The sequence below is a fragment of the Ahaetulla prasina genome, chromosome 2, assembly GCF_028640845.1.
Source record: "Ahaetulla prasina isolate Xishuangbanna chromosome 2, ASM2864084v1, whole genome shotgun sequence".
NCBI lineage: Eukaryota > Metazoa > Chordata > Lepidosauria > Squamata > Colubridae > Ahaetulla > Ahaetulla prasina.
Window position 1 is genome coordinate 41223168 of NC_080540.1, and position 26545 is coordinate 41249712.

Sequence of the window (26545 nt, forward strand, 5' to 3'; positions counted from 1 at the left end):
TAGGGTTAGTTTTAATTTATATTTCTGAGCTGAATAAGTAATTAAATTCAATTTAAAGTTAAATTCTAAAAAATTCTACACATGACTCTAACATGTAGATCAGCAATCTTCTAACTAAAGGGAGGTTATTACAGTATATCACAATCGCCAACTTTTCAGCTGAGGATTTTCACATTCTGATGTTCTTAAATTCTTGGCTTCAGGAAGAACAATTCAAGTTTATTTTAGATAAATTAATGCCATTCAGAAATGAAAAGCCAGCTACTATTGATTGCTGCCTTTTAGAGAAAAACCTAATCAATTCCTACATCCATGCCATTGCAGCCAGTGTTGAAATCTTCATTAGCTGAGTCATTTTCAAGGCCGCATAACTACATCCATCAATTTGCATTCATGCAGATTTAGAATGAACTGCAGAAATGCTACTGCCATAAGCTGCAGTCTGCTTTCTAAAAGGAGAGCTGAGTTTGAAGAAAGATCATGGACAGCTACTAATACTGAAACGCTGTGGTCAGCATAAGGAAAGGAAGCATAAGGAGGGAAAGGACATGTTTGAAGCCAATCACATCCAGTTAAAGTTTTGACAAATGTTACAGAATCTGGGGGCTCTGAGATTAAAGAATCCATGTAGGTAGAATATCCGCATGAATTAAGCATACAATGGGCAACCTTTAAAAATCTAGATAGAGAGGGGAGAGAGAGAGGGAGAGAGAGGAAGAGGGAGAGGGAGAGGGAGAAGGAGGTTGGTAGGTTAGGTCCCACTGTGGAGGTTGTCCCTGTGCTCCCTGTCTTTAGGAGGTCTGTCATGGGTTTGGGAATTTTTGCAAAGGAGAGGATGAATTGTCTGTAGAAATTTGCAAACTCTAAGAAGTTTTGTAGCTGTCTGCAGGCGTGACGAGGCTGCCAGCCTAGGACAGCTTGTACTTTGGCTGGGTCCATCTCTATGCCCTTATTTAATATTTGGTAGCCCAGATAGTCTAGCCATGTGCAGTGAAATTCATGAAATTTGACAGCTTGATGTACAGATAGGCCCCCCAGAAGTTTTTCCAGTACCTGGCGAACTAGGGGTATGTGGTCATTCATGGTCTCAGTGTAGACGAGGATGTTGTACATCTAGACAAGGACCCTCTTATAGAGGTACTCATGCAGCACCTTGTTTATTAACTGCATGAACACCGTTGGGGGGCCCTGTAGTCCAAAAGGCATCACTTTGGATTGGAAGCCCTCTAGGGGGCAGTTGAATGCTGTTTTCCATTCATCTCCTTCCCTGCTTCTCTGAGGTCTAATTTGGTAGACTTTTCCCTTGGCTAGGTGAGATAGCATGTCCTTCATGAGAGGGAGGGAGTATAGGTTGTGTATGCCCACATTGTTTATACCTCTAAAGTCAATGCATAATCTCATAGTTCCATCTTTTTCTTTCTTTGAACAGGACTGGGGCTGCAACCCATGGCTTGGCTGGCTCGATGAACCCCCTTGCTAGGTTTTTGTCTAAGAATTTGCACATTCCTTGCATTTCCCAGGGCATCATGGCATACAGTTTGGGTTTGGGTAGTTTTGCTCCAGAGATGATTTCAATGTCTCAGTCTGTATCGGGGGGGAGGGTGGCTAGGACATTGCACTCGGCCTAACTGAATACTTCAGGAACCCTACAATTGGAAGAGGGAAAGAGAGAAAGAGGGAGAGGGATAGATAAAGGAAGAGGAAGGGAGGAAGAGAAAGGGGAGGAAGGGAAGGAGGGAGGGAGGGAGGGAGGGAGGGAGGGAGAGAGATGTATATGGCCACCCAATTCACAGAAAGGCACATACAAGGATAGCTTGTAACATTAAAAATCCACAACATAAAAATCCATAAAACCCCACCTCTCCTCTAATGGCAGCAGCAATATATAGAGATAAAGATAGTGCTCTCACCATTTATGAAATTCTCCTCAGAAAAGTTTGGGGTCTTAGGAGACATGAATGGTGCCTGGTGTCTAGCTCTGAACATACTGAAGGTACATTGTAGGTCATGTATTTATGGAATAGTGCAGCTGAGTCAAAACCAACCAGTGACAGTACCATTTATCTAAAAGTAAACCTTTGCTAACCAAAAAATAGTTTACTAAAATGCTCTTTTATAGCTCCTATTGTCTACGAACAAGTAAAGCACATTGTAATCTGCAGCCCCCCCCCCAAAGGGGCTCAGATGTGTTTATTTCAGGAGCAATTTTAACTAAGTGAAGGATACACAAAGCCCAAGTCTGTTCCTTCTTCAATGAATGCTATTCCTTCCTCTTACTACTACATTTTACCCTGCAACCAATAGTAGATTTGGGAGATATGACAGTTGGGGAGTGGTGCTTTAGCTTCTGCACAAGGTTATCCACTTTCTAAAGAACAGGTTGGTTCCATCTTATACGACCAATTTGAAGAGAGAAATGCAGAGTGGGCACCAGCAATACCCACTTCCTCTGGACAAATGACTACACAAAAGACACCCAAACATTTCAGCTGAGGATTGGTACTTTTATCTGTCAGACAAATGTGAGAGGTGGCCCACTCTTAGAGCTAAAAGGCTGGAAGATGTCCTTGAAGCTCTCCTTGAAAAGCAAAACAAGTCATGGACTGGAGCAATAACCTTCATCTTCTAAGACTGTGTAGAACATTTCTCCTTCTCAGAATAACAGGATTGTAAGGGACCTTGAAGGTCTTCTAGTCCCCTGCTCAAGCAGGAGATACCATTGGACAAGTGGCTGTCCAATCTGTTCTTAAAAACCTCCAATGATGGAGCACCCACAATTTCTGAAGGCAAGCTGCTCCATTGATTAATTGCACTCACTGTCAGGAAATTTCTCCTTAATTTTAGGTTGGAACTCTCTTTGATAAATTAAAAACATGTAAAACTGTTGGCAGAAAAAGACCCATCGAGTCTGCCCTTTGAGGTTTTTGTTTGTTTTTGTTTTCTATTTCTTGTATTTATTATTTTATTATCAAATGTTTTATTTATTTATTACTTATTATGTTGGATGATAGACATGTGTTTATCCAAAACATGTTTGAAGTCAGTTACTGACGATTGACCTACTACTGCCACTAGAAGGTGGTTCCAAGCTTCCCCTGTTCTTTCTGTGAAATAAGATTATTTTTGAGATTATTTTTGAACTTCCCTCCTGTCAGTTTGAGGCTATGCCACTGTTTCCATCCATTGATTCTTGTCAGGGGTGAAATCCAGCAGGTTCTGAAAGGTTCTGGAGAACCGGTAGCAAAAATTTTGAATAGTTCAGAGAACCGGCAAATTCCACCCCTGGATGATCCAAGAGTAGGGTGGGAATGGAGATTTTCCAATATCCTTTCCCCAGCAGTGGGGAGGGAATGGGGATTTTGCAGTATCCTTCCCTGCCACCCCCACCAAGCCACACCACCCCCACTAAGCCAAAAAAAAATTGAATTTCATCACTGCTTCTTGTCCTGCCTTCAGATGCTTTGGAGAATAGGTGACCTCTTCTTTGTGGCAGCCCCTTAGATATTGGAAGACCGCTATCATGTCACCTGTAGTCCTGCTCTTTCTTAGACTAGTCATCCCCAGTTCCTGCAACTGTTCTTCATATCATTTTTATCATTTACCTTAAAATTATTCTCAAGTAAGTTTGGAGATGTAGATGAGAATACTGTATTTCACAATTTTGGAAGATGAAGGGGGGGAAAAAGAAATAATTACATCCTTTCCTCCTTACTCAAAGAGAGTCTGACACCAGGGCAATTAAAAGTCTGATCCATGCTAGTGATTTATACTGTCATCTGGCCATCCCTGTTGTAATAGATCACTAATTTGGGCAGGTTTTATATCACTATAGGGGTGATTGGACAATGCTATAAATCACAAGTGTGGCTATTCTTTAAGAAAGACTATTTAAGAAATAAAGTAAAGGTAAGGTCCCTCTTGAGCCGGGCTAGACCCAGGCAATTAAATGAGCTCATCTATCCAATTTTATTCATGACACTATGGAAATGGTTTACCATTGCTTTCTTAGGAGACCTCCTCCTCCTTCTCCTCGCCCTGGAATTCCCCATCCATATCATGGAACAAAAGTAAATTAATCACCTATTTCCTACCCATTTTCAAAAATAAGCAATTCATCAGGCTGAATTTCTCACAGGAAGCTTTTAATTAAAGGCACAGACAATTGGAAAAAAGTATTAGCAACTTTGCCTAGGTAGACCAACTTCTATTAAAATTCTGCTTTATTACCGAATGATATAAAAGATCACTACTTGTCAAAGACAGCTGGTTTAAATGTGACATGCATCTAACTCTCATCAGGATATGATTTTGAATGATGGATATCAACTCTGTGTATATATATAGATGCTTATACCTCCTAATATTTACTCATATATATGTTTATATACTATATAATCTTTTTATATGATGTTGTGACAAAATAAATAAATAAATAAATAAATAAACAAATAGTCTTTTAACCAAAGACTATCTACTATTTATTTATTTATTTATTTATTTATTCGATTTTTATACCGCCCTTCTCCCGAAGGACTCAGGGCGGTGTACAGGCAAGATAAAACAATACAATATACAGATTAAAATACCATTTAAAAAACTTATTTAAATTAGCCTAAAATTAAAAATTTCCATACTAAAAACCCCGTTTAAAAATTGATAAAAGATAAAATTCAATTTAAGACAGCCCCGCGCAAATAAAAAGATGCGTCTTCAGTTTGCGACGGAATGTCTGAAGGTCAGGTATTTGGCGTAAACCCGGGGGAAGTTCGTTCCAGAATGTGGGAGCCCCCACAGAGAAGGACTTCCCCTGGGGGCCGCCAGCCGACATTGCTTGGCGGACGGCACCCTGAGAAGTCCCTCTCTGTGAGAGCGTACGGGTCGGTGGGAGGCATGTGGTAACAGCAGGCGGTCCCGTAAGTACCCAGTATTGACCTCACCCCATTCCTAAGAGGTCTGCATAAGAGCACCAGCATGCCTACTGTCCCTGTCCTAATGTTCCCTTTAACTGTTTCCAATTCGTATGGTTATTTCATGCTTATACTTATATATAGTGTTGTGTTTGTCAAATAAATAAATAAATAAATAAATAAATAAAATACCACTTTGCATCCATGGATGTGACTCTGGTAGAAATAATGGCACATTGTAAGGCAAGATGCAGCGTTTGTGATTCGCTTGTTCTTTGTAAAACTTCCTAAGACTTTCAGATAAACAATTGCCAAAGGTTTGATTTTCCTCACAGTAACTATCTATCCCAGATAGCTGCATCTTCTCTTATTTCTGGATTTTAATTTTCCATATAAGTCATTAGCTCTATTCCTATATACTAATTAAGGTTATTTCAATACAACCGAACCAGTGGTGGTATTCAGCTGGTTCAGACGAACCGGTAGCAGCGACTGTGGGTAATACCGTCCTATTTAGTCATGTTTTCAAGGCTGGGCACATATGTGGAAGGTGCATGCGCGAGCAAAGCACATGCTCAGAAGGCCAGATGCGTGTGTGGAAGTTGCGCGCACATGCGAAGTAAGCATGCGTCTGCGTGGCAAACTGGTGGTAAGAGTATGTGCAACCTACCTCTGAACCAAACAGCTTAAAGGGACAATCCTGAAATTGTATGGCACTGAATCTTTCTGGGCATCTTCTAAAGAAGTCTCCAGGATTTAATGCCCTTCAATGTGCTCATATTATCATTCTTGGAAATAATTTCCAGACATTAAGGCACCATTAGGGTCACAGTCTGGCAGTCAAAACTACCTCTGGCCTTACCTCCTTTTCTTTAAACACATCAAATATTAAATGCAAAATAGCCGTTTGAATTTAACGTTTTCTCACTGCATTAAAAATGAATAAAAAAGTCAGTTTCAATAGTCTAACTAATGTTACTAGGTTGCAAAACTCAGGGTAGCCATTAAATAGCAGCAAGTAGACTTTGAAAACGCTACTGGTTTTCTGCCATCTAGTGGCCATCTGTATTTTTGCATCCCAGATTTGGTAGCCCTATCTAGAGGTGTCAAACTGGTGGCATGCAGGCTGGATGAGTCACATGCAGGCCACGCCCATCCCAGCTCCACGAAGAGAAAAAATGTCATGATACATCATGTGATGGCAATGTGACGCCATGAGTTTGTCACCCATGCCCAAAACAATGTTCTTCTAAATGTTGATCAAGATGGCCATTTTCATTATGTCAATGCTTTAATGCTAGTGTAGGTTATAAATTATTCCCAGAGGCCATTTAAAAACATCCCCAGAAGTGTTAGCCTGGTCTACCCTTTTCTCCACCAGTTCTGGTTTGACCATGCATTAGGTCAAACCAGAAATCAGGCTAACTTCTCTTCATTACTCTTTCTTTGTGCCATCACCATCTGTCTATACCTCCTGTCCTCACCCAACTAGTCCCAATATTGCCATCTGCCCTAATTATTACAAGTAAGTAGTAAGTAAATGACCCATTTAGACACCTTCAATATTCTGTAGCCATTTCCTTCAATCCCTTCCCTCCTCTCCTAGTTTTAATACTTCTTTAATGGATAATTTACGTCCAATGATAGAAAATCCCATTTTAAAAGAAAAGAATTTGTCAAAAATCACATTGAATGGAAGTTTTCCCTACCTCATTTTGGACTCATTGTATTATTCAAAGGTGGAGGTAATGGTTGGATTTGCAGCTTACTGTAAACTCAAGCAGTACACGGGCTGAACTGAAGATCCACTAGCTAACTTGGGAAGGGATTTAGAAAGTAGGAGGGGTTGTTTAATCACAAAGAAAGTGTGTAGGGTATATTTTGGCCTTCATCCAAAACAGTAGAAAGCTTGTTTTGTGTCCCAATTTCAGAGAGGCCTTTGGCTTCAGTCTCCTTCACCCTTTCAAAAAATAAGGAAGATCTGGATGCCAGTTAATAAGCTCTAGTTGATATAGTTCAAAGGTTGGTATAGTCTACAGTAAGATGCTATAGCTGAATAACTACCATATTTTTTGGAGTATAAGACACATCTTAGTTTTTGAGATGAAAAAAGCTGATTGGTGGGTAGATGGGCCTCCCGGAATACTCCCAATCAGCTGTTCCCAGAGGTGAATTTTACCAACAGGTTCCTTGGTTGTGAGCTCTGTGCCTTGTTTTTCTTTGCTTTTTTTCCCTGCCTTTGAAACTTCTGAAACTCTGTTTCAGAAAAATATATTTTTTTTTTGCCTCTGAAAGCCTCTGAAACAGCTTCAGGAAAAAAGCCTCTTAAGTTCTGTTTGGGGGCTTCTTTTCTGAAGCTCTGTTTGGAGGCTTCTTTTCTGATGCTTTTTTCAGCCTCTGAAGCTGGGCGGGGCTACATTTGGAGTATAAGACACACCCAGATTTTCATCCTCTTTTTGGGGGAGAAGGTGCGTCTTATACTCCAAAAAATATGGTACCTTAAATAATGCCATCTAAAACCATGATCCCAGTGTTCTTATGCCTCACACTTTTTCAAGTGTGTGTCTTTCTTAGAATTTGTTTTGATTAAGGCAATTTTGTTCCTTGTTTTTAATTTTAAAAAAGGATCTCAGGATCACTGTTTTTGTATCTACATATCAGCATGGATAGAAATGCTTTTATAGCATGGATAGATTTTTTTAAAAAAAATAATAACCAAGTGAGTGAAGTTTGGGCAATCCTTTTGGACTATGGACACATTTGGAAAAATTAAAGTCTAGTTTTATGGACCTCACAAAATTATGGCAATGGTAAAAATTTTGGAGCCCAGAGGCATTTTTGGAAATAAATATGAAGCTAATCATTGCTGTTCTGTTTTGCAGTATGTTGGCTTCTCATACACAATTGTTAACATCAGAAGTTAGAGGACACAAGGGAATATTTTGAGCATCAGATGACAATACTTATATTTCGATTGAAAATTAGTCTTTATTGGTGTGTGGATTTTTACCCACTCCATTCTGAAAACTTGCTCTTCTTCCCCAAATATTATATATTAGAACATTCTAAGTCTAATAATAACATCATAGATCTCAAAATGAGGTCACTGTTTAAAGTGAAAATGCCCCAAAGTTTGTCAGTACTCAATATCCCTTTCTATAAACATAACTTCACAGGTTTTTCTTCCCTTTCTAAAAGTCAGCCTATTATAAAAACATCTGCTCTGTTCTGATATAGCTCTAAAGTGGTTGTGATTTTACTGTAAACTTGTTTCAATATTTTAATAAGTAGATTAGTATAAGAGGTAATGATATAAAATGGCTAATTAAAGAGGTGGTGGTATGAAAGAGTAGAATTCCAAATTACAATTTCAACAATGAAAAAGCAGAACTATTTAAGGAAAACAGACACACAGACTTAAAAAGTAAAACAATCTAAAGAAATCAAACCGCTAAAGAAAAATGACCTCGGAAAGGGTGCAGTAACTGTGAAAATAAAAGAAGATGAGACAGATTTGTTTAAAGTCTGCTCAAGGGTGCAAAGGACAGTTGTAAAGGGCTGTTATAGATGGTTACAATTCATTGGAAAAGAAAGGTACTAGCAGCGCCCCTGGGAAATCTGAGGATTGTCACAATGATGTCCAAACCCAACATCTGCTAAAAATATGCCTTTGCTCAAGTCATAGATTGGCACATCATTCAAATTATGAAGGTTCAACCTGGTTTAGGTTGACTCATCCTAAGAGTCAACCTAAACCAGCCTTCAATCCGTATTCGCTTTCTAGAAGATGTCCCAGAACTTCCTTCTGGGACATTTATTTCCTTCTTAGATGCAAACCCATATGATTTGTCACTTGTTCAAGCATCATTATTCATTCATTCATTCATTCATTCATTCATTCAATTGACTGGCTTCCCATCTTACCATATGATAACACTGAACTGCTTACAATCATAAAAATATATCTGTACATGTACAATTAAAACATAGATAATTAAAATCAACATTAAAACCCAAGGAGACATTGGGGAGGGGGGTGGAGGGGGGCGAGGTCAGATGTGTTGTTATTTGATCAACATCTCCACTGTGCTGGGGATTGATGATCAACATCAGCAGGAAATTGGGGGTTAAAGCCATAACATGAAGCTGGTGTTTACTGAAAATGAGTTGGCTGGAACATGTACTAGCTACCACCATATTTTAAAACTGATTCTTTAGAACACAGGTGTCAAAGTCATGGTGTCACATTCAGTGGTGGGTTTCAAAAATTTTTTACTACCGGTTCTGTGGGCATGGCTTGGTGGGCATGGCAGGGGAAGGATACTGTAAAATCTCCATCCCCTCCTCAATCCAGGAGAAGGTTACTGCAAAATCCCCATTTCCTCCCGATCAGCTGGGACTTGGGAGGCAGAGAATAGACGGGGGTGGGTCCAGTCAGAATTTTTACTACCGGTTCTCTGAACTACTCAAGATTTCTGCTACCGTTTCTCCAGAACTGGTCAGAACCTGCAGAAACCCACCTCTGGTCATGTTGCCATCATGTGACATTTTATGATGCTTTTTCACTTCATGATGCGTCTGGCCTGCGGGTCACCAGTTTGGTACCTTTGCTTTAAAACGATCATATTATAGGTGTATGTGTGTTTATGTATATATACATATGTGTGTGTATGTGTCTATATGCCGTCATGTCTATGTATAAATATGTTTGTGAATTATCCACAGTTTCTTTAATACAGCCTTTTTTCTGCACCAAATCTTTTGTTTTCCATTTTTTATTTTTCTAGGCTGTCAGATTCCAACTTTACAAATCCCAGAGCAAATTATTTCTGTTTTGTGAAATGCATAGTATTTCAGTTGCTATATTATACTATTTATACTTTCTTCATGAATCTCCACATTCCCGATATTCTAACTCCCTTGTTATAAAATAAGGAAGGTATACCTGTATGTCATAAGAACACATTATATGTCCTTTTTCGATTTTGATTAAATTTTGAGAGGAGGGGAAAGAAATAAGTGACTGGGTTATAAACATCCTAAACATCCAATTTTTATAGATCAGAATTTGCCTTCCAAAATGCTTTACCCATTCCTATGCTTTTTTTTTGTCATTTTCCTCATAGAAAGTCTCCATCACTGGTGAAAATCAGTCCCAGGGAGTTTAGATTTTTCCTTAATCTAATCCATTTACAAAATAAATCACAATTTATTGAATGACGAAGACAAAATGGATAGGTTTTCATTAGGCTAACAAACTCCTTTCTCATTTTTAGCAGCTAAAATGTGTTCTCTATTGAAGTGGTATTTATTTTGCCCTTCGGTAGTGAAGATTAGATTAAAATGGAATGCACCGCACCAAACGCTACAATTGGTTTGCAATTTTTTTCTGTACCAATATTTCAAGCAGTTCACCGACAAGCCTCTCTTAGGGTTTGTTTGTTTGTTTAATGGCTAGAAATAGAGCAACCATCAGGAATACTTTGTATATCGTTACACAGAGTGATGCAACAGGACATCTCAAATGAAAAGAACCAAAAATGGCATGCTATTTTAAACAGTGCTTTCTGGAATCATTTTAGAAATTCTTGCACAGTCTCACTATGGCTCCGGAACAGTTGTGGCACGCTGGTTAAAATGCAGCATTGCAGGCTAACTCTGTCCACAGCCTGGAGTTCAATCCTGACCGACTCAAAGTTGACCCAGCCTTCCACCCTTCTATAGCTAGTAAAATGAAGACCCAGATTATTAGAGGCAATGTTCTGACTCTGTAAACCACTTAGAGAGGGCTGTAAAGTATGATGAAACAGTAATAGATTGAAATGATAATAGCTAACTGCTATTGCTATTCCTACAATGTACAATTTTTGAAAATAGTTAAAGAATCCAATGTAAAGTTTCATCCCTTAAATATCACCTTCACACAGTTCCTTAAGGATAATCATGACAATTTAGCCATTTTTATAAATTTATAGACAAATAAATTCTTGGTGAAAAGGACAATAAGGAGTCTATAGCAATTCCCAATGCACCAATTAGGCAAATCAAAAATTAGATTATGATGACCCTTTAAAAATCAGCAAGCTACTTTAAAGATTTTAGAGAATGGTCAAATATATCATAATTTTGAAGAGGTATAATTTCCCCAAGGGAAAATTATATGAAAAAGTACCCATATGTCAACTCCTAATTACTGCATAAATGCAGTTTTCTTGGCAGTTTTATGGAACTTGCCTTTTTTTCTGGGAAGCATTTTATCTTCCCAGTCTAGTCTAAAATCCTAGACTTCCCAGGCCTTCCCTCTTCCAAATATTGCCCAGCCTGCTTAGTTCCAATATATCACCCAGCCAAACTAGATGCTACCATCTACTAAAGCTGAGGGCATGAATGGGAATGAGATGGATTGGCATGAAAGTGCATGGAGAAGGTATTCTTAGTATCTCTAATAGCTTCAGCTAAGATGAACTGCACAAACCTGGATGACTACTAAATGATAACAATGTGATACCAAAAAGGTTTTTTTTCCCCCCACCATTACCTATTCTGGATTTTTACAGCCAAAATTTGGCAATCTTAATCTTAGTCTTAATCTAAACTTTAGGTTGATTTTCAACGATCCTTCATTAGAAGAAACCCCTGTTGAGAGTTTGAAAGATAGGAAACTTTCAAACTCTCTGTGTCCTCTATTTTCAATTAAAAAAAATAAAATGAATAAGACATTTTACTTGAACAATATGTATCATTGCATATAATACTCCGGAACCACTACAGTCCTATCTACCCATATGTAGAAGGAATTCTCACTGAATCGGCCCTGCACATTGTTTTAAAATCTAGATTGAAAGCAGTGTTATGAATGGGAGGTAAGTTGAAGAACACCAGTTTTAGGGGATGAAATGTTTGATTGATGAAAGTTCAGATCAGTATGTTCATGCTAAATAGCAATATGACTCAGGTATTTTATTTCAAATATTCTGTTATGAATGGATTGGATATAGAGTTGTCCTTCCACAAATAGGAGAAGACTGGGAATCAACCATTCTCTCATATTTATTCTTTCACTGAGAGTTCCACATGCATTGTTCATATTTCTCCTATCCTATGAACTTTTAGGAAGCACTGTAAAATTCTGGGGGAAATAAAGCTGTGAAATGTTTTACTCACCCCAGGTCCAGCTGATGAAGTCTATGGATCCACATCGAGATAAATCCACATTCAAATACCAATCTAAGTCTTAACAAAATATTGATACAGTGGTGGGATTCAGCCAGTTCGCACCACTTTGGGAGAACCGGTTGTTAACTTTTTATTTATTTATTTATTTATTTATTTATTTATTTATTTATTTATTTATTTATTTTATTTGCATTTATATCCCGCCCTTCTCCGAAGACTCAGGGCGGCTTACACAATGTTAAGCAATAGTCTTCATCCATTTGTATATTATATACAAAGTCAACTTTTATTGCCCCCAACAATCTGGGTCCTCATTTTACCTACCTTATAAAGGATGGAAGGCTGAGTCAACCTTGGGCCTGGTGGGGCTTGAACCTGCAGTAATTGCAGGCAGCTGCTGTTAATAACAGACTGTCTTACCAGTCTGAGCCACAGAGGCCCAAGCAGTTTAGTGAACTGGTTGTTGGAAGAAATCATTAGGGCAGAGAACCGGTTGTTAAATTATTTGAATCCTACCACTGTATTGATATCATTCGGTTACTAGTTCTCAGGTCAATATTTTAAGATGAGGAGTAACCTGTGTCCTAAGACATTGATACAAATAATCAGTTTCAAAAATATATATATCTGAATTTCTTTTTCCTTTAAAGACTGTAAGTTATTCAGCCAATACGAACAAGCCATTGATAACAAGGACTTATCTGAATTCCTTCTGTTAGAGAGTCTTTCTTTTTGAAGCTATGCTCAGATATGGAATTATTTCTAGAAACCAGGTGTTCACTTCAAAATAGCTGCAAGTATAAATACCAAACCCCCTGTATTTTCTTGAGTAACATCTTCTTGAGATTCTTCTGCCTAGGAAAGCTATAAGCCTTGTTCCTGTGATGCAGAAGATATGCGACCCCAGGCATCCTCAATGCTGAAAGATTGGATTAGACTGCTAGCCTGCAGGCATTGTCATCCAGAAGTTTGTTTTGTTTGGTTTTTTCTTCTATCAGAATAGTTGACATTTATCCTATCCCACCTAATTTGTAGGAATAACCTGTAGCCCTGTTCAGATTTCTATTAAAGATGTCTTCTGGGCTGATGTACTTGCATTTATAATGTATCCTTTGCTTGTCACAAGCGAATGTTTGTGTTAAAGGTGAGGTGCCAGCTACGGATTTTATGAGATGCCTGACTAGTTGTTTGCTGTTTTAATCAAGTTCATCTTTAATAGGATTTGGTTCTTTTCAGGTACAGCTATCATAAATAACGAGAAAACTCTGCAGAGGATCTATTTTTTTCTTCCTTTTGAAGTTATACATTTTGAAATATTATCTCTGAACATTCTTAAGAGGTGCTGCACGCATAGTCATGCATGCTTTTCTGCGTTGAGGCAGCCAGCATTCCCATGTGTTGATGTTGGACCTCAATTTGCATCATCGTGCTTGGAGCTGATTTGTAGAGACACAGTTCTCCACATTTCCATTAAACATATTCTATTCAGATTAGTATCTTATTTGAGGGGTCCTTGGTGATCTCTGAGCTTGCTTGTTTTCTTGCAAACATTTCATTACCCTAACTAGGTAACATCATTAGTGCTAGTATATTACATTACCTATAATCTGGTTTAATAAAATGTTGTGAAAGCATCTGAATAATCCACTGCTCCTTAATAGTCCATGGACATTTCATGATACACCAGTGGGAGATCATTTCCTGTTCAGTCAGTTGGTTTTGAGAGATCTCCCCGTATAACTTCTTTCCAATTATCAAGAGGAAGCAAGTGGTTTTGTGTATGTGTGTAAGAGAGAAGCAGGGCCTGGGGGTGAGGGGGGGGGCAACTTGGAATGTACAGCAAATACACTAGAGTTGTCCAGTGAATCAATTTAAATAATTAAAACTAAAGTATTTACCTTCCCTTGTAAAATATTGTACAGTCTTTATGTATCTGTATGTATCTTTATGTACTATTCTGTCTCATTCAAGAAAGCTGAAGAAGGAATTTGGAATTCCTCAGGGCTTAGATCTATAGGAATATGTTGCACATAATATATACATACATAAATACATTCATACATACTTAGATAGATAGATAGATAGATAGATAGATAGATAGATAGATAGATAGATAGATAGATAGATAGATGGATGGATGGATGGATGGATGGATGGATGGATGGATGGATGGATGGATGGATGGGTGGGTGGATGGATGATGGATAGATAGATAGATAGATAGATAGATAGATAGATAGATAGATAGATGATAGATAGATAGATAGATAGATAGATAGATAGATAGATAGATAGATAGATAGATAGATATGATGGATGGATGCTTGGATGATAGATGGATAGATAGATAGATAGATAGATAGATAGATAGATAGATAGATAGATAGATAGATAGATAGATAGATAGACAGACAGACAGACAGACAGACAGACAGACAGACAGACAGACAGACAATAGTAATAGGAACTAATATTAACTAAAGTAGAAGAAAAAAGAAGAAAGAGAAAGGGGAAATAAAAGAAAAGTGCAAAAAGAAAAAAGGCAGAAGAAAATAGAGAAAAAGAAAAACGATATGAATAAATATATAAAGAAGTAGCTTCCAATCTTCTTCATAGCAGTTATTTATTTATTTATTTATTTATTTATTTATTTATTTATTTATTTATTTATTTATTTATTTATTTATTTATTTGATTTCTATACCGCCCTTCTCCCAAAGGACTCAGGGCGGTTTCCAGCCAGATAAAACACAATTATACATATAATATAAAGATTAAAAAGTCTATTAAAAAACTAATTCAGTTTGGCCGAACTAAAACTTAAAAAACAAGAATAAAACTATAATAAACCCCTATTAAAATTACTAATTACTTCAAGCCAGCCCTGTGTGGTAGAATAAAAACGTCTTCAACTCGCGATGAAAGGTCCGAAGGTCAGGGAGTTGTCGTAATTCTGGAGGCAGCTCATTCCAGAGGGCAGGTGCCCCCACAGAGAAGGCCCTCCCCCTGGGGGGTCACCAGTCGACATTGTTTGACTGACAGCACACTGAGGAGGCCCTCCCTATGGGATCGCACAGGTCAATGGGAGGCTATAGGTGGCAGCAGGTGGTCCCGTAAATAACCCAGTCCTATGCCATGGAGCGCTTTAAAGGTGGTAACCAACACCTTGAATTGTACCCAGAAGACCACAGGAAGCCAGTGCAGCTTGCGCAGGAGAGGTGTTATATGGGAACCTCGAGTTGTTCCCTCTATCACCGGTGCAGCCACGTTCTGGACCAACTGGAGCCTCTGTGTGCTCCTCAAGGGGAGCCCCATGTACAGAGCATTGCAGTAGTCCAGGTGGGAAGTGACGAGGGCATGAGTAACTGTGCATAGGGAATCCCGGTCTAGAAAGGGGCGCAACTGGTGTATCAGGTGTACCTGATAGAAAGCTCCCCTGGAGATGGTCGTCATATGCTCTTCAAAGAACAACCGTCCATCCAGGAGGATGCCTAAGTTGCGAACCCTCTCCATTTGGGCCAATGACTCGCCCCCAACAGTCAGCGATGGCTTCAACTGACTGTACTGTGATGCCGGCATCCACAGCCACTCAGTCTTGGAAGGGTTGAGTCGAAGCCTGTTTTTCCCCATCCAAACCCGCACGGCCTCCAGACACCGGGACATCACTTCAACGACTTCGTTGGGGTGGTTGGGGGTGGAAATTTATAGTTGAGTATCATCAGCATACAGATGGTATTGCACCCCACAACCATGAATGATCTCGCCCAATGGCTTCATATAGATGTTGAACAGGAGAGGCGAGAGAACCGACCCCTGTGGCACCCCACACATGAGGTGCCTTGCGGCCGATCTCTGCCCTCCTGCCAGCACCGTCTGTGACCGGTCAGAGAGATAGGAGGAGAACCACCAAAAAACGGTGCCTCCCACTCCTAAACCCCCCAGCCGTCGCAGCAAGATACCATGGTCGATGGTATCGAAAGCCGCTGAGAGATCTAATAGGACCAGGGCAGAGGAGTAACCCGTGTCCCGAGCCCTCCAGAGATCATCTACCAATGCGACCAAAGCCGTCTCCGTGCTGTACCCAGGCCTGAAACCAGACTGGAACGGGTCTAGATAGACAGTTTCATCCAGGTAATGGGGAAGTTAAAAATACAATACAATTATATTTTAACCTCTCTCTTTCTCTCTAGAGTTCATCAGGACTTTTTTCTTTCTATAATCTGTCTAATCATCCAAATCATAAATTACAAGTTATTTTTTTCTTTTTTTTATGCAAAAAGTCCATGAGTGGTTTCCAGTCACAATAACTATAAGTATTGCCTTTTCTCTGATCAAGCCATAAAAATGTTTTACATTTTTATACAGCCTGATTTTGTATCAATTTCATATTCTCAGTATGGCACATGTAACCAAGATGTCTGAAAACTACTGTATATTAACCTTGAGTTTATCATACCATACACATCCATGCCACCTAAGTTTCAGGTTATGTCCTCCTAACTCTAAAAGTCTTTTATTTCTTAGCAGCACCCATTGTTTCATCAAAATCAAACAATAAGCTACAAAATATAATGTCAGATCAGTTAAACCCATTCCCCTTCTTTCCTTTACATTCTGTAACACTGTATATTTAACATGTGGCTCCCTTGCCAAAATTAGATTTAATATTTTAAGGTAAAAGTAAAGGTTCCCCTCGCACATATGTGCTAGTCATTCCTGACTCTAGGGGGCGGTGCTCATCTCCGTTTCAAAGCCGAAGAGCCAGTGCTGTCCGAAGACGTCTCCGTGGTCATGTGGCCGGCATGACTCAACATCAAAGGCGCATGGAACGCTGTTACCTTCCCACCAAAGGTGGTCCCTATTTTTTCTACTTGCATTTTTACGTGCTTTCGAAACTGCTAGGTTGGCAGAAGCTGGGACAAGTAACGGGAGCTCACCCTGTTACATGGCAGCACTAGGGATTCGAACTGCTGAGCTGCCGACCTTTTGATTGACAAGCTCAATGTCCTAGCTCCTGAGCCACCGAGTCCCTTAATATTAATATTAATATTTTAGCCAGTGTTTAAATGGTACATTTGTTATCAAATTAGATACTGTGTGAAACAAAAAGATCATTTGAAGCAAAACATTCACTTTTATCACAGAAATTCTCCCCAGCAATGGCAATTGTAGTTTCTCCCATTTTAGAATGTTCTTTTTAATTTCATTTCATAACTTAACAGAAATACTTCGCATTAGCACACAATTAATATTTGTCATAGCAATTCCCGCAAATTTCATTTTTCCTCACTTTTAAAACTAGTTTTCTCCATCAGTTCTATTTGATCATCTATTTTCATATTTTTGTTAACATCTTCATCTTCTGATTATTAATTTTAAAACCTGCTAGCATATCACATTATTTTAATTTATCTAGTAATATTTCTATTCCCATTAGTGGATGCTCCAAAACCAGCAGAAATCTTAAGCAAAAGCTGATCGTTTTTGTTACTTGTCCATTAACAATTATTTGTGCTTTCTGTGAGATGTAAATCAATCTTACCCATTTTATAACATTATCTCCAAAATTCATTTCTTCCAAAGTTTTGAACAGCAAGCTCAGTTCAAATTGTCAAAGCCCTATGCATGAGAAAATCAATGCAGCTTCTTTTTTTTCATCACGTTTCTCCAAATATTGCAAAATGTCCAGCCCATCTTGAATCCTTAACTGTCTTTTAGGTTAAAAACCCTCATTAATCTTCATGAATAAATCCTTGCAAAATTATTTTCAACCCCGCAGCCAAAATCACTGTAAATAACTTATATTAATTCAGTAATGACATCATCCAACTGTTAATGACTCTTGGTGGCTCGCAACTATCAAAGAAAGAAATTACAATAAAATCAATAAAACATTTAAAAAAAAAAAAGATAAAACATGGCAGGCACAATGAAACCAGGGGTCTCACTTTCCCTCAGGGAGCCTGATTTCAGAAAGCAGGTGCTGCTAGCGAGAAGGCACGTTTCTAGATCCTGATAAATGTCATTCCTGAATCAAAGGGTCCAGATCGCACCAACCTTATAGTATTGAATCATCAGGCAGATGTTATGGGACACAGATGGTCCCTTTTGTCTATTGCATGTAGGACTTTATAGATAACATATAATACTTGATTAGGTGGGGATTTTTTCTCCTTTTAAAGTCCCATGTACTGTTCATAGGCCCATACTTGGCATTTGGAGGCTTTTTCCATCTCCTTAGTCAGAGGTGGGATTCATTTACCTTCCCTACAAGTTTGCAAATGTCCTCCTTCCATGCATGCTCAGCCTTCCATGCATGCTCTTTGCTCATGTGTGCACCTTACACGCATGTGCCCAGCCTTGAAAAGTGGCAAAATAGGACAGCATTATGTCCAGACGGGTGGGCAGGGCCTACCACAGTCACCACTACCGTTTTGCCCGAACCAGACAGAACCGGTTGAATCCCACCTCTGCCCTTAGTACACTTTATTACTCTGCTTTAGTAAACCTTATTTACACACTATTGAAGAATATTGCTTTGGGGAACAAAGAAATTTAGATTATTTAGCGGTTCTTGGGATAAGCAATATGTGCTTCAAGATGATTGAAAATAAGGACTTTCAATCCACTGTGCGAATAGCACTTCTCTGGTATTTGTTGAAACAGGCTGTTGTCGTCCACCAGCAGCCTGCATAGCTGGCAGCGGAGTCAGACAGTGAGAGGCTGGGGAGAAACATGGGCCAGTCCTGGAATGTGGGGAAGGCCCGGACGAGGACTCTGTGTCGGAGTTAGAGATGGGGCCAGGGCCATCTGGGAGTGATGTGCAGACTCCAGAGCCTCCAGAGTCGGACAGGAGAGAGGCAGAGGAACAGGAGGAGCCTGTTCCTAGAATGCACATGCGCAGAGCTGCCAGAAGCCTCAAACAGTTAAAACAAAAGGGATGACTCGGGAGTAAGGCTTGGAGATGATTGGCCCCTCCCATAAGGCTTAAAAGATGAGCAAAGTCACGTGGGCACTTTGCAGGAAAGCAACGTTGTTAATGCTGTTCCCAGTCGGCTGTTTGATTCTGGAATCTGTGTGGCTTTGCTAGGTAGGTTTTGGCAGAGTGTCAAGGGAGATAAAGGACTTTTCCTGAAGGACTTTTTGCAACTAATTGAGACTCAGCTGTGAATGAACGTAATTCACAGCTGTTGCAAAAAAAGAGGTTTTTGGCACTACTCATGTGTTTTAATGACTCAGGAAGCCTAGGTCACAACACAGGCTGTTACAGTGAACTGAGTCATTAATATGGCTTTGAAAGCAGCCATGTCCTTTTTTCAGGCTCACACAGAAGTCAGAAAAAAAGATTTTATTCTATACAATACATTAACGAATAGCAGAGAATCTATTTTTCATACCTGCATGGTCCACAACCCTTCTTCTAAATAAGTTTGAAAATAATAATACATAAACAAAACTCCCATAAAAATAAGTATAATAAAAAAGACATTCACAATTCAGAAAAAAAAACTACTACTGGTTTCTCCCAAAATTAAATCAAATAAATGATTATTTACTCCTACTTATCTGAAATGAGGAATAATATTCCCATTGTACCATCCTGGCTTTTAAAGTATTTCAACATTTCAGCTCAGCGGGCAATGATTCATCTACAATTTAGTTATATATCGAAAGTAGTTATTTGTACCTATCTAAAGAAACAAAGTTGACTTTTGAAAAAACTTCCTGATTTCATTTTTATATAAAGTAGGGCAAGCTACCTGCCCTACTTGGTGCTCTTCAGCAATATTTAATTTTAACTCCCATTGTTCCCATTTAACATAATATTGCACTATGATGGGGCTCCAGACACACACACACACACACACACACACACACACACACACACACACACACTGTGTGCGTGCGTGAGTGTGTATTGCAAACTATTCTAAAAATGCGAGTTCCAGGTGTAGCTATAAAAGAAGAGACAGACATCGCAATCTCCGGAACTTAAAATATATTACCCACTTAGCTTTTGTTAGCCTCTGCTAGCATCGTCAGAGTGTAAAAACTACCATTGAAGAGATATTCGCCTTTATACATCATTGATCAATTTGGCCATTTTGCACATGATAGGCCCATCCATGATGGGGGATAGGGGATGGGCAGCCCAAGCAGCATGAGATAGCGGAGGAAGCAACAGGAGCTGAGCCTCCATCAATTAACATGTCTAAAGTAAAACCGACAGAGCTAGTTATAGATGGGAGGCGGGTGGATAGATAGATAGATAGATAGATAGATAGATAGATAGATAGATAGATAGATAGATAGATAGATAGATAGAGATAGATAGATAGAGATAGATAGATAGAGATATATAGCTTGTGACCTATTGCAGCATTCTTCCTCCCAAATGTAATATAAACTAGTGCCATTCACTCGTGACTTTCAGGAGAGCTTTGGTGAAACCTCCTCCCCCCCGTCCCAATTTCATCTGACCTGCAGAACTGCCCTTGCTGGGGGAAGGAGGAACAAAAGGAGCAGCAGAATATGAGGTAAAATGCCCCCCCCCCATTTACCATTCCAATGGATTCCTCCTCCCAAAGAGGTAGAAGAGGTGGCGGCTCATCCATCAGTAGCACAACCCCAGGAGCAGTAGGCACCCCAGCCTCTCTCCTGTCCTTCCCCTTTCCATATAAAATACAGACTTCCACCATTTCCTTCCCCCCTCATGACCCTCAGGAGCTCACTGGTGAAGCCCTCTCCTCAGGTGACCCATCGAACTGATGCTTAGTTGTGTGATGGTGTAACAAAGTTAGTACAGATGGAGTAAACTTCATCCCACTTCCCATTCTGGCCTGTCCCCAAGGGACCCTTCCCTCCAGGGAAGAAGATCCATCAACCACTGGCACCCCCAAGCCAGTTCTACCTTGACAGCAGACATCCAAGTTGCTCCTTTGTTCTTCTCTCAGTGGCTGCCACCATTAAAAGATTTCAAATTTTGGGCCCAATTCCAAAGCAGCCAATGGTTGCTCCTCAGTGAGGCCTTGCTACCAGCCAGTTAGGCACAGAGGTCAGAGAGAGGAGAGAAAGAAGGTAGAGCTATACAACTTATGGGTTTCTTGGAAATGTGGTTGGAAGATGTGATGCCACTGAAGCATCCAAAACTTTGCCAAATTTCAGCCCCACAGGAGTCACAGATCCTGGATTTTGGGCATATTCTATAAATTAATCTATTGTATATTGATTCAAAAATGGCTGCCCTGTGATGAACCATTCCACCCAATTGAAGATTACAACATATCAAATAGACATGAGGATAGTATACTATAGATTAATATATACATCCATGCACACATATATACCTCTGGAGCTACTGCAAGCTAATTCTCTTGGCAATCATCCACATTAATACATCCATAGGGGGGAAAAAGATGACCATTTTTTTAAAAAATGTATTCTTTAATCAGCTTTAAACTGCTTGTCTTCCATGCTGATATCAGCTGAATTGAAGCCAGTTTAACTGTCTGGTTTTCAAGATTTGACAATAATGCTGACCAGGCCCTCTGTCTTGATAGCAGTTACCACGACCTCCAGTTAGTAGATTTCCGTGTTTCTTTATCCTTTCCACCCCCATTTGGGAAAGCAAGGTCCATTTGCTTTATTTATTTTTTTCATGAGCAAACAGCATTCAGCAGTCAAAGAAGCATTAAATTGGAAAGTAACTTGGAGGTCATCCAATCCAACCTCCTGCTCAGTGAAAGAGCTGCTTATTCACAATGAGCTTTTCATGAGTCCGTTCCAGCTTTTACTGTTGCTTTTTCTTAAGTTAGAAAAGAAATCCTGGCAAGTTCTTGTCAATTTTATCCTAAAAAAATTCTTCCCGAACACCATCACTCTGCTAAACAAATAATTCCCTCAACACTGTCAAACTATTTACTAAATTTGCACTATTATTAATCTTCTCATTGTTCCCATCACCCATCTCCTCCCACTTATGACTGTATGACTGTAACCTTGTTGCTGGTATCCTTGAGAATTATATTGACTGTTTCCCTATGATTATCATTAACTGTTGTACCTTATGATTCTTGATGAAGGTATCTTTTCTTTTATATATACTGAGAGCATATGCACCAAGACAAATTCCTTGTGTGTCCAATCACACTTGGCCAATAAAAAATTCTATTCTATTCTATTCTATTCTATTCTATTCTATTCTATTCTGTTATATTCTATTCTATTCTATTCTATTCCAAACACTCCAACAGAGTGAATGCAACCCCAGTCTCCCAGTCCTATTTGTATGTTCCTTTAAGAAAGCTTCAATAAGCCCAAGAATCATGGACAGATTCCAGTCCAAGAGCATGGAGGTCAGGGAAGAGTGAGGAGGCTGAATGCATAGTTTTTTCCCTCTATTATCCTTATGACTGTCAATAAGAGGTTTGGGGTTTGCTTGCCCTGAATTTCAGCCCCTTGAGGATCACGGGTCCTGGATTTTGAATGCATTCTGTAAATTAGCCTATTCTACATTGATTCAAATTAGTGCCTTATGATGCACTAATTGCAAAGGAAGGACCATGGAGAACCAGGACTTGTATAGTCAGTAGACAAATGTAGCATGATGAAACAGTTGCCTTGCCTTTAATGTGATGCTGCACAGCAGACAGTCTGAGCTACATCATTCTTGCCAGCAAAGTTGAAAAACAGTACCTTTCATTGGAACCAGAAAAAAATGGAGTGCAGGGTGGAAGTTGTGTGCACAGTGGGTTACACACAGGTTGAGAGCTGAGGTGGCATAGTGATTAGAGTGCAGCACTGTAGGCTACTTCAGCTGACTGCTAGCTGCAGTTCGGTGGTTCAAATCATAGCAGCTCAAGGTTGGTATACCATCCTTCCATCCTTCTGGTATACCAGCCTTCCATCTTTCTGAGGTGGGTAAAATGAGGCCCCAGATTGTTGGAGGCAATAGGCTGACTCTGTAAATTGCTTAGAGAGGGCTGTAAAAAGCACTGTGAAGCGGTATATAAGTCTAAGTGCTACTGCTAAGTGCTATTGCTATTGAAGATGACATCAAGACTTCAGTTAAAGGTGTTGTCCTTGCACTGAGAGCAGCAGGTTATGCAGAAACCTCTATAGAGGGATCCAATAGGCCTCAGCATATCAACTAAGTATGTGAACAAACACGATTTCTTTATCTGGAGTTAAATAGTCCTCGCTTAGTTTTAGGCCACTGTACCATCCCCTGTACAAGTAATTTTGAAACAATTTCTTGTCAATGCATTTCTTGTAAAAGAATACAACACCCCCCCCCACACACACCCCTTTTCATTTGATAAAAATATACTAGCATACTGGCAAAGAATGAATCTAGTTCCCAAAAGAAGCTGTAAATTGTATCATGGTTTTCAAACCACACTATCAAATTTTAATAGCTCCCGGAATTGCATATGGTAATATCAGAGTGCAAGTTTTCATATTCTGAAACATTGCGACAAAATAATACAATGTTCAACCTATTTTTTTTTCTACCGTGCATGTCTTCTGTAACACTGGTTAGAGTGTCAAGGCACCTGGTAGTTTGGGAGGTGTTATTTGTGGAACCGAGGTAGATATCAAAGGACCTGAGGAGGCATGGTCTCCCCTATGAGGTCATCTCACATAGCTCATTTCCCCTCTTCACCAAGAATTATGACATCCTCAGCAGACAGCCTTTTCACATTGTGAAAGCTTCTTAAATGCTTGTAGAATGCTTGCAAAGGATGTCCACTGAATCAAAAAGATTTCCTGAATTGATGGGAGCCTGGGGGAGATATTTTTCATGATCTACAGGAGAGGTCTTCAAACTTGGCAGCTTTAAGACTTGAGGACTTCAACTCCCAGAATTATCCAGCCAACTATGCTGGTTGGAAAATTCTGGGAGTTGAAGTCCTCAAGTCTTAAAGCTGCCAAGTTTGGGGACCCCCAGATCTAAAGCATGTTTCTCACAGCAGTAATGTATATAAGCTAAACATAAATCTGTTTACAAAGACTGGTCCATATACATGGTGTCCTCTGAACTGAATTGCAGTGCTTGATCAAAGAACTATCATATCCCTCCTTTTTCACTCACAGTAGATTTTGTTCCTTTTCCACCCTGTGATTCATCTGACATTCTCATTTACACCTTCTTCTTTTTTTATCCCATGAGGGGACTGATGACCTATCATCAGCCTGGAGCAATCCACACCTGTGCTCAATTTAAAGGATGTGGATTTGATGCAGGACAGGAACGAGCTCTGTTCCTTTGGGAAGCCTCTTCTTGATGAGGCAAAGTAAACTCATGGAGGCAGCAAGCTTCATTCACAAATGCTTTGTCCATTCTCTTTCAGCCTCAATAGTCATCGGGAAATGGTGGTGTGAGATGGAGCCCTGCCTAGAGGGTGAGGAATGCAAGACATTACCTGACAATTCAGGATGGATGTGTGCAACTGGCAATAAAGTCAAGACCACCAGAGTAAGTTGATGCTTTCCTTATCACTGGATGTTAAAACACTGTAAATTCACATAGTAAAAAACATTTTTTTTCTTTTAATGATCCTGAAAACCCTTGCATCCGGGTGGAGTTGGGGTGACTGAATGGAGCTGAGCATTTATTAGCCAGATGCTCTTCCTGATGCCTACACAGAATTCACAGCAGATTTTATTTTTTTTTGAGCTCAGAGAGAGAAATATCTGCTGCTACCTAGGATCAAACTCACAGCCTCCTGATTGTGAAGCCACCACGCCACTCTCGTAGCAAAATATGGTAGACCACAACTTACTTCTTGGTAAGCTAGAAAAAAGTGGGATAGACAGCATCACCACCAGATGGATTTGTAACTGGCTGACAAACTGTACTCAATGAGTAGTCCTTAATGGTATTACATCTGCATGGAGGGAAGTAAGCAGTGGGGTACCACAAGGTTCCGTCTTAGGCCCAGTACTCTTCAATATCTTCATAAATGACTTAGATGAGGGAATAGAAAGGGAACTTACCAAATTTGTGGATGATACTAAGCTGGCAGGAATAGCTAACACCCTAGAAGGATCCATATGGATCTTGACAGCCTTGAATTCTGGTCCCTATCTAACAAAATGAAAATCAATGTAGAGAAAAGTAAAGTCTTACACTTAGGCAAGAAAAAACAAAAGTACACATATAGACTGGTGAAATCAGGCTTATTAGCAGTAACTGTGAAAAGGATTTTGGAGTCTTAGTATACAACCAATGAAATATGAGTCAACCCTTGGCAGTAGTCAAAAAAGTCAATGCAATCCTAAATTGCATTAACAGAGGGATACAATCAAGATCAAGTGAGGTACTAATACCACTCTATAAAGCCTTAGTAAGACGACACCTAGAATACTGCATCCAGTTTTGGTCACTACACTATAAAAAAAGATGTTGAGACTCTATAAAGAGTGCAGAGAAGATCAATCAAGATGATTAGGGGACTGGAGGATAAAACATATGATGAATGGTTGCAGGAACTGGGCATGGCTAGTCTAGTGAAGACAAGGACCAGAGGAGACATGATGGCAGTGTTCCAATATTTGAGGGCCTGCCACAGAGAGGAGGGGATCAAGCTATTTTCCAAAGCACCTGAACGCCAGACAAGGAATGGAAAATGAACAAGGAGAGATTCAACCTGGAAATAAAGAGAAATTTTCTGACAATGAGAACAATCAACCAATGGAACAAGACGTTGCCTTCAGAAGTTGTGGGAGCTTCATTACTGGAAGCTTTCAAGAAGAGACTGGACTGCCATCTGTCAGAAATGATGTAGGGTCTCCTGCTTGGGTGTGGGATTGGACTTGATGACGTACAAGGTCCCTTCCAACTCTGTTAATCTGTTTATATGGTTGCAATAATATTGGTGCAAAATGGGAATGGCTGCCTCCTGTTGCTTCTTCCCCTGCTTTTTTATGAGAGCATTTTCTTTTCTGGCTTTCTCAGATGTTCCATGCTTAGTCAGGGACAGAAATCAGGACTATGAGAACATGTTGGGGAGCTTTTACTCCAAACATCATGGATTTGGGTGCAACATGATTTTGGGTAAGATCCAAAGTGGCCTGATTTGGAACACTTTCAGAAATGGAATTAAAACACATGTTATTCTCTATTTTCTAAAGAAGAAGAAGAATTCATTGGTCCTCTTTGCATGGTAGGATCTATAGAGTCATCCTCTCATAGGACGCTAACTTGTCCTGTTTGCCATACATACATACATACACACACACACACACACACCCCATGTATATATGGCAAAATCTAAAAAATAATTCCTTGAGAAGCCCAATTTTCACAGTGCAACTCTAGGGGTTTAGCTTGGAATTGGGAACTGGGAAAGGACCAGGGGTGAAATCCAGCAGGTTCTGACAGGTTCTGGAGAACCGGTAGTGGAAAATTTGAGTAGTTCGGAGAACCGGCAAATACCACCTCTGGCTGGCCCCCAGAG

The 26545-nt window shown here is 39.6% G+C and overlaps 1 protein-coding gene across 1 annotated transcript in view; it reads left to right on the top strand.

Annotated features, from left to right (window-relative positions):
• The window catches only part of TAFA1 (TAFA chemokine like family member 1), a 527326-nt gene that overhangs the window by 487024 nt on the left and 13757 nt on the right, over positions 1–26545 (top strand). Inside the window, exon 4 of the mRNA XM_058173044.1 lies at positions 24437–24561. Coding sequence (XP_058029027.1) covers positions 24437–24561 — 125 coding nt within the window. The remainder of the gene's footprint in view (positions 1–24436; positions 24562–26545) is intronic.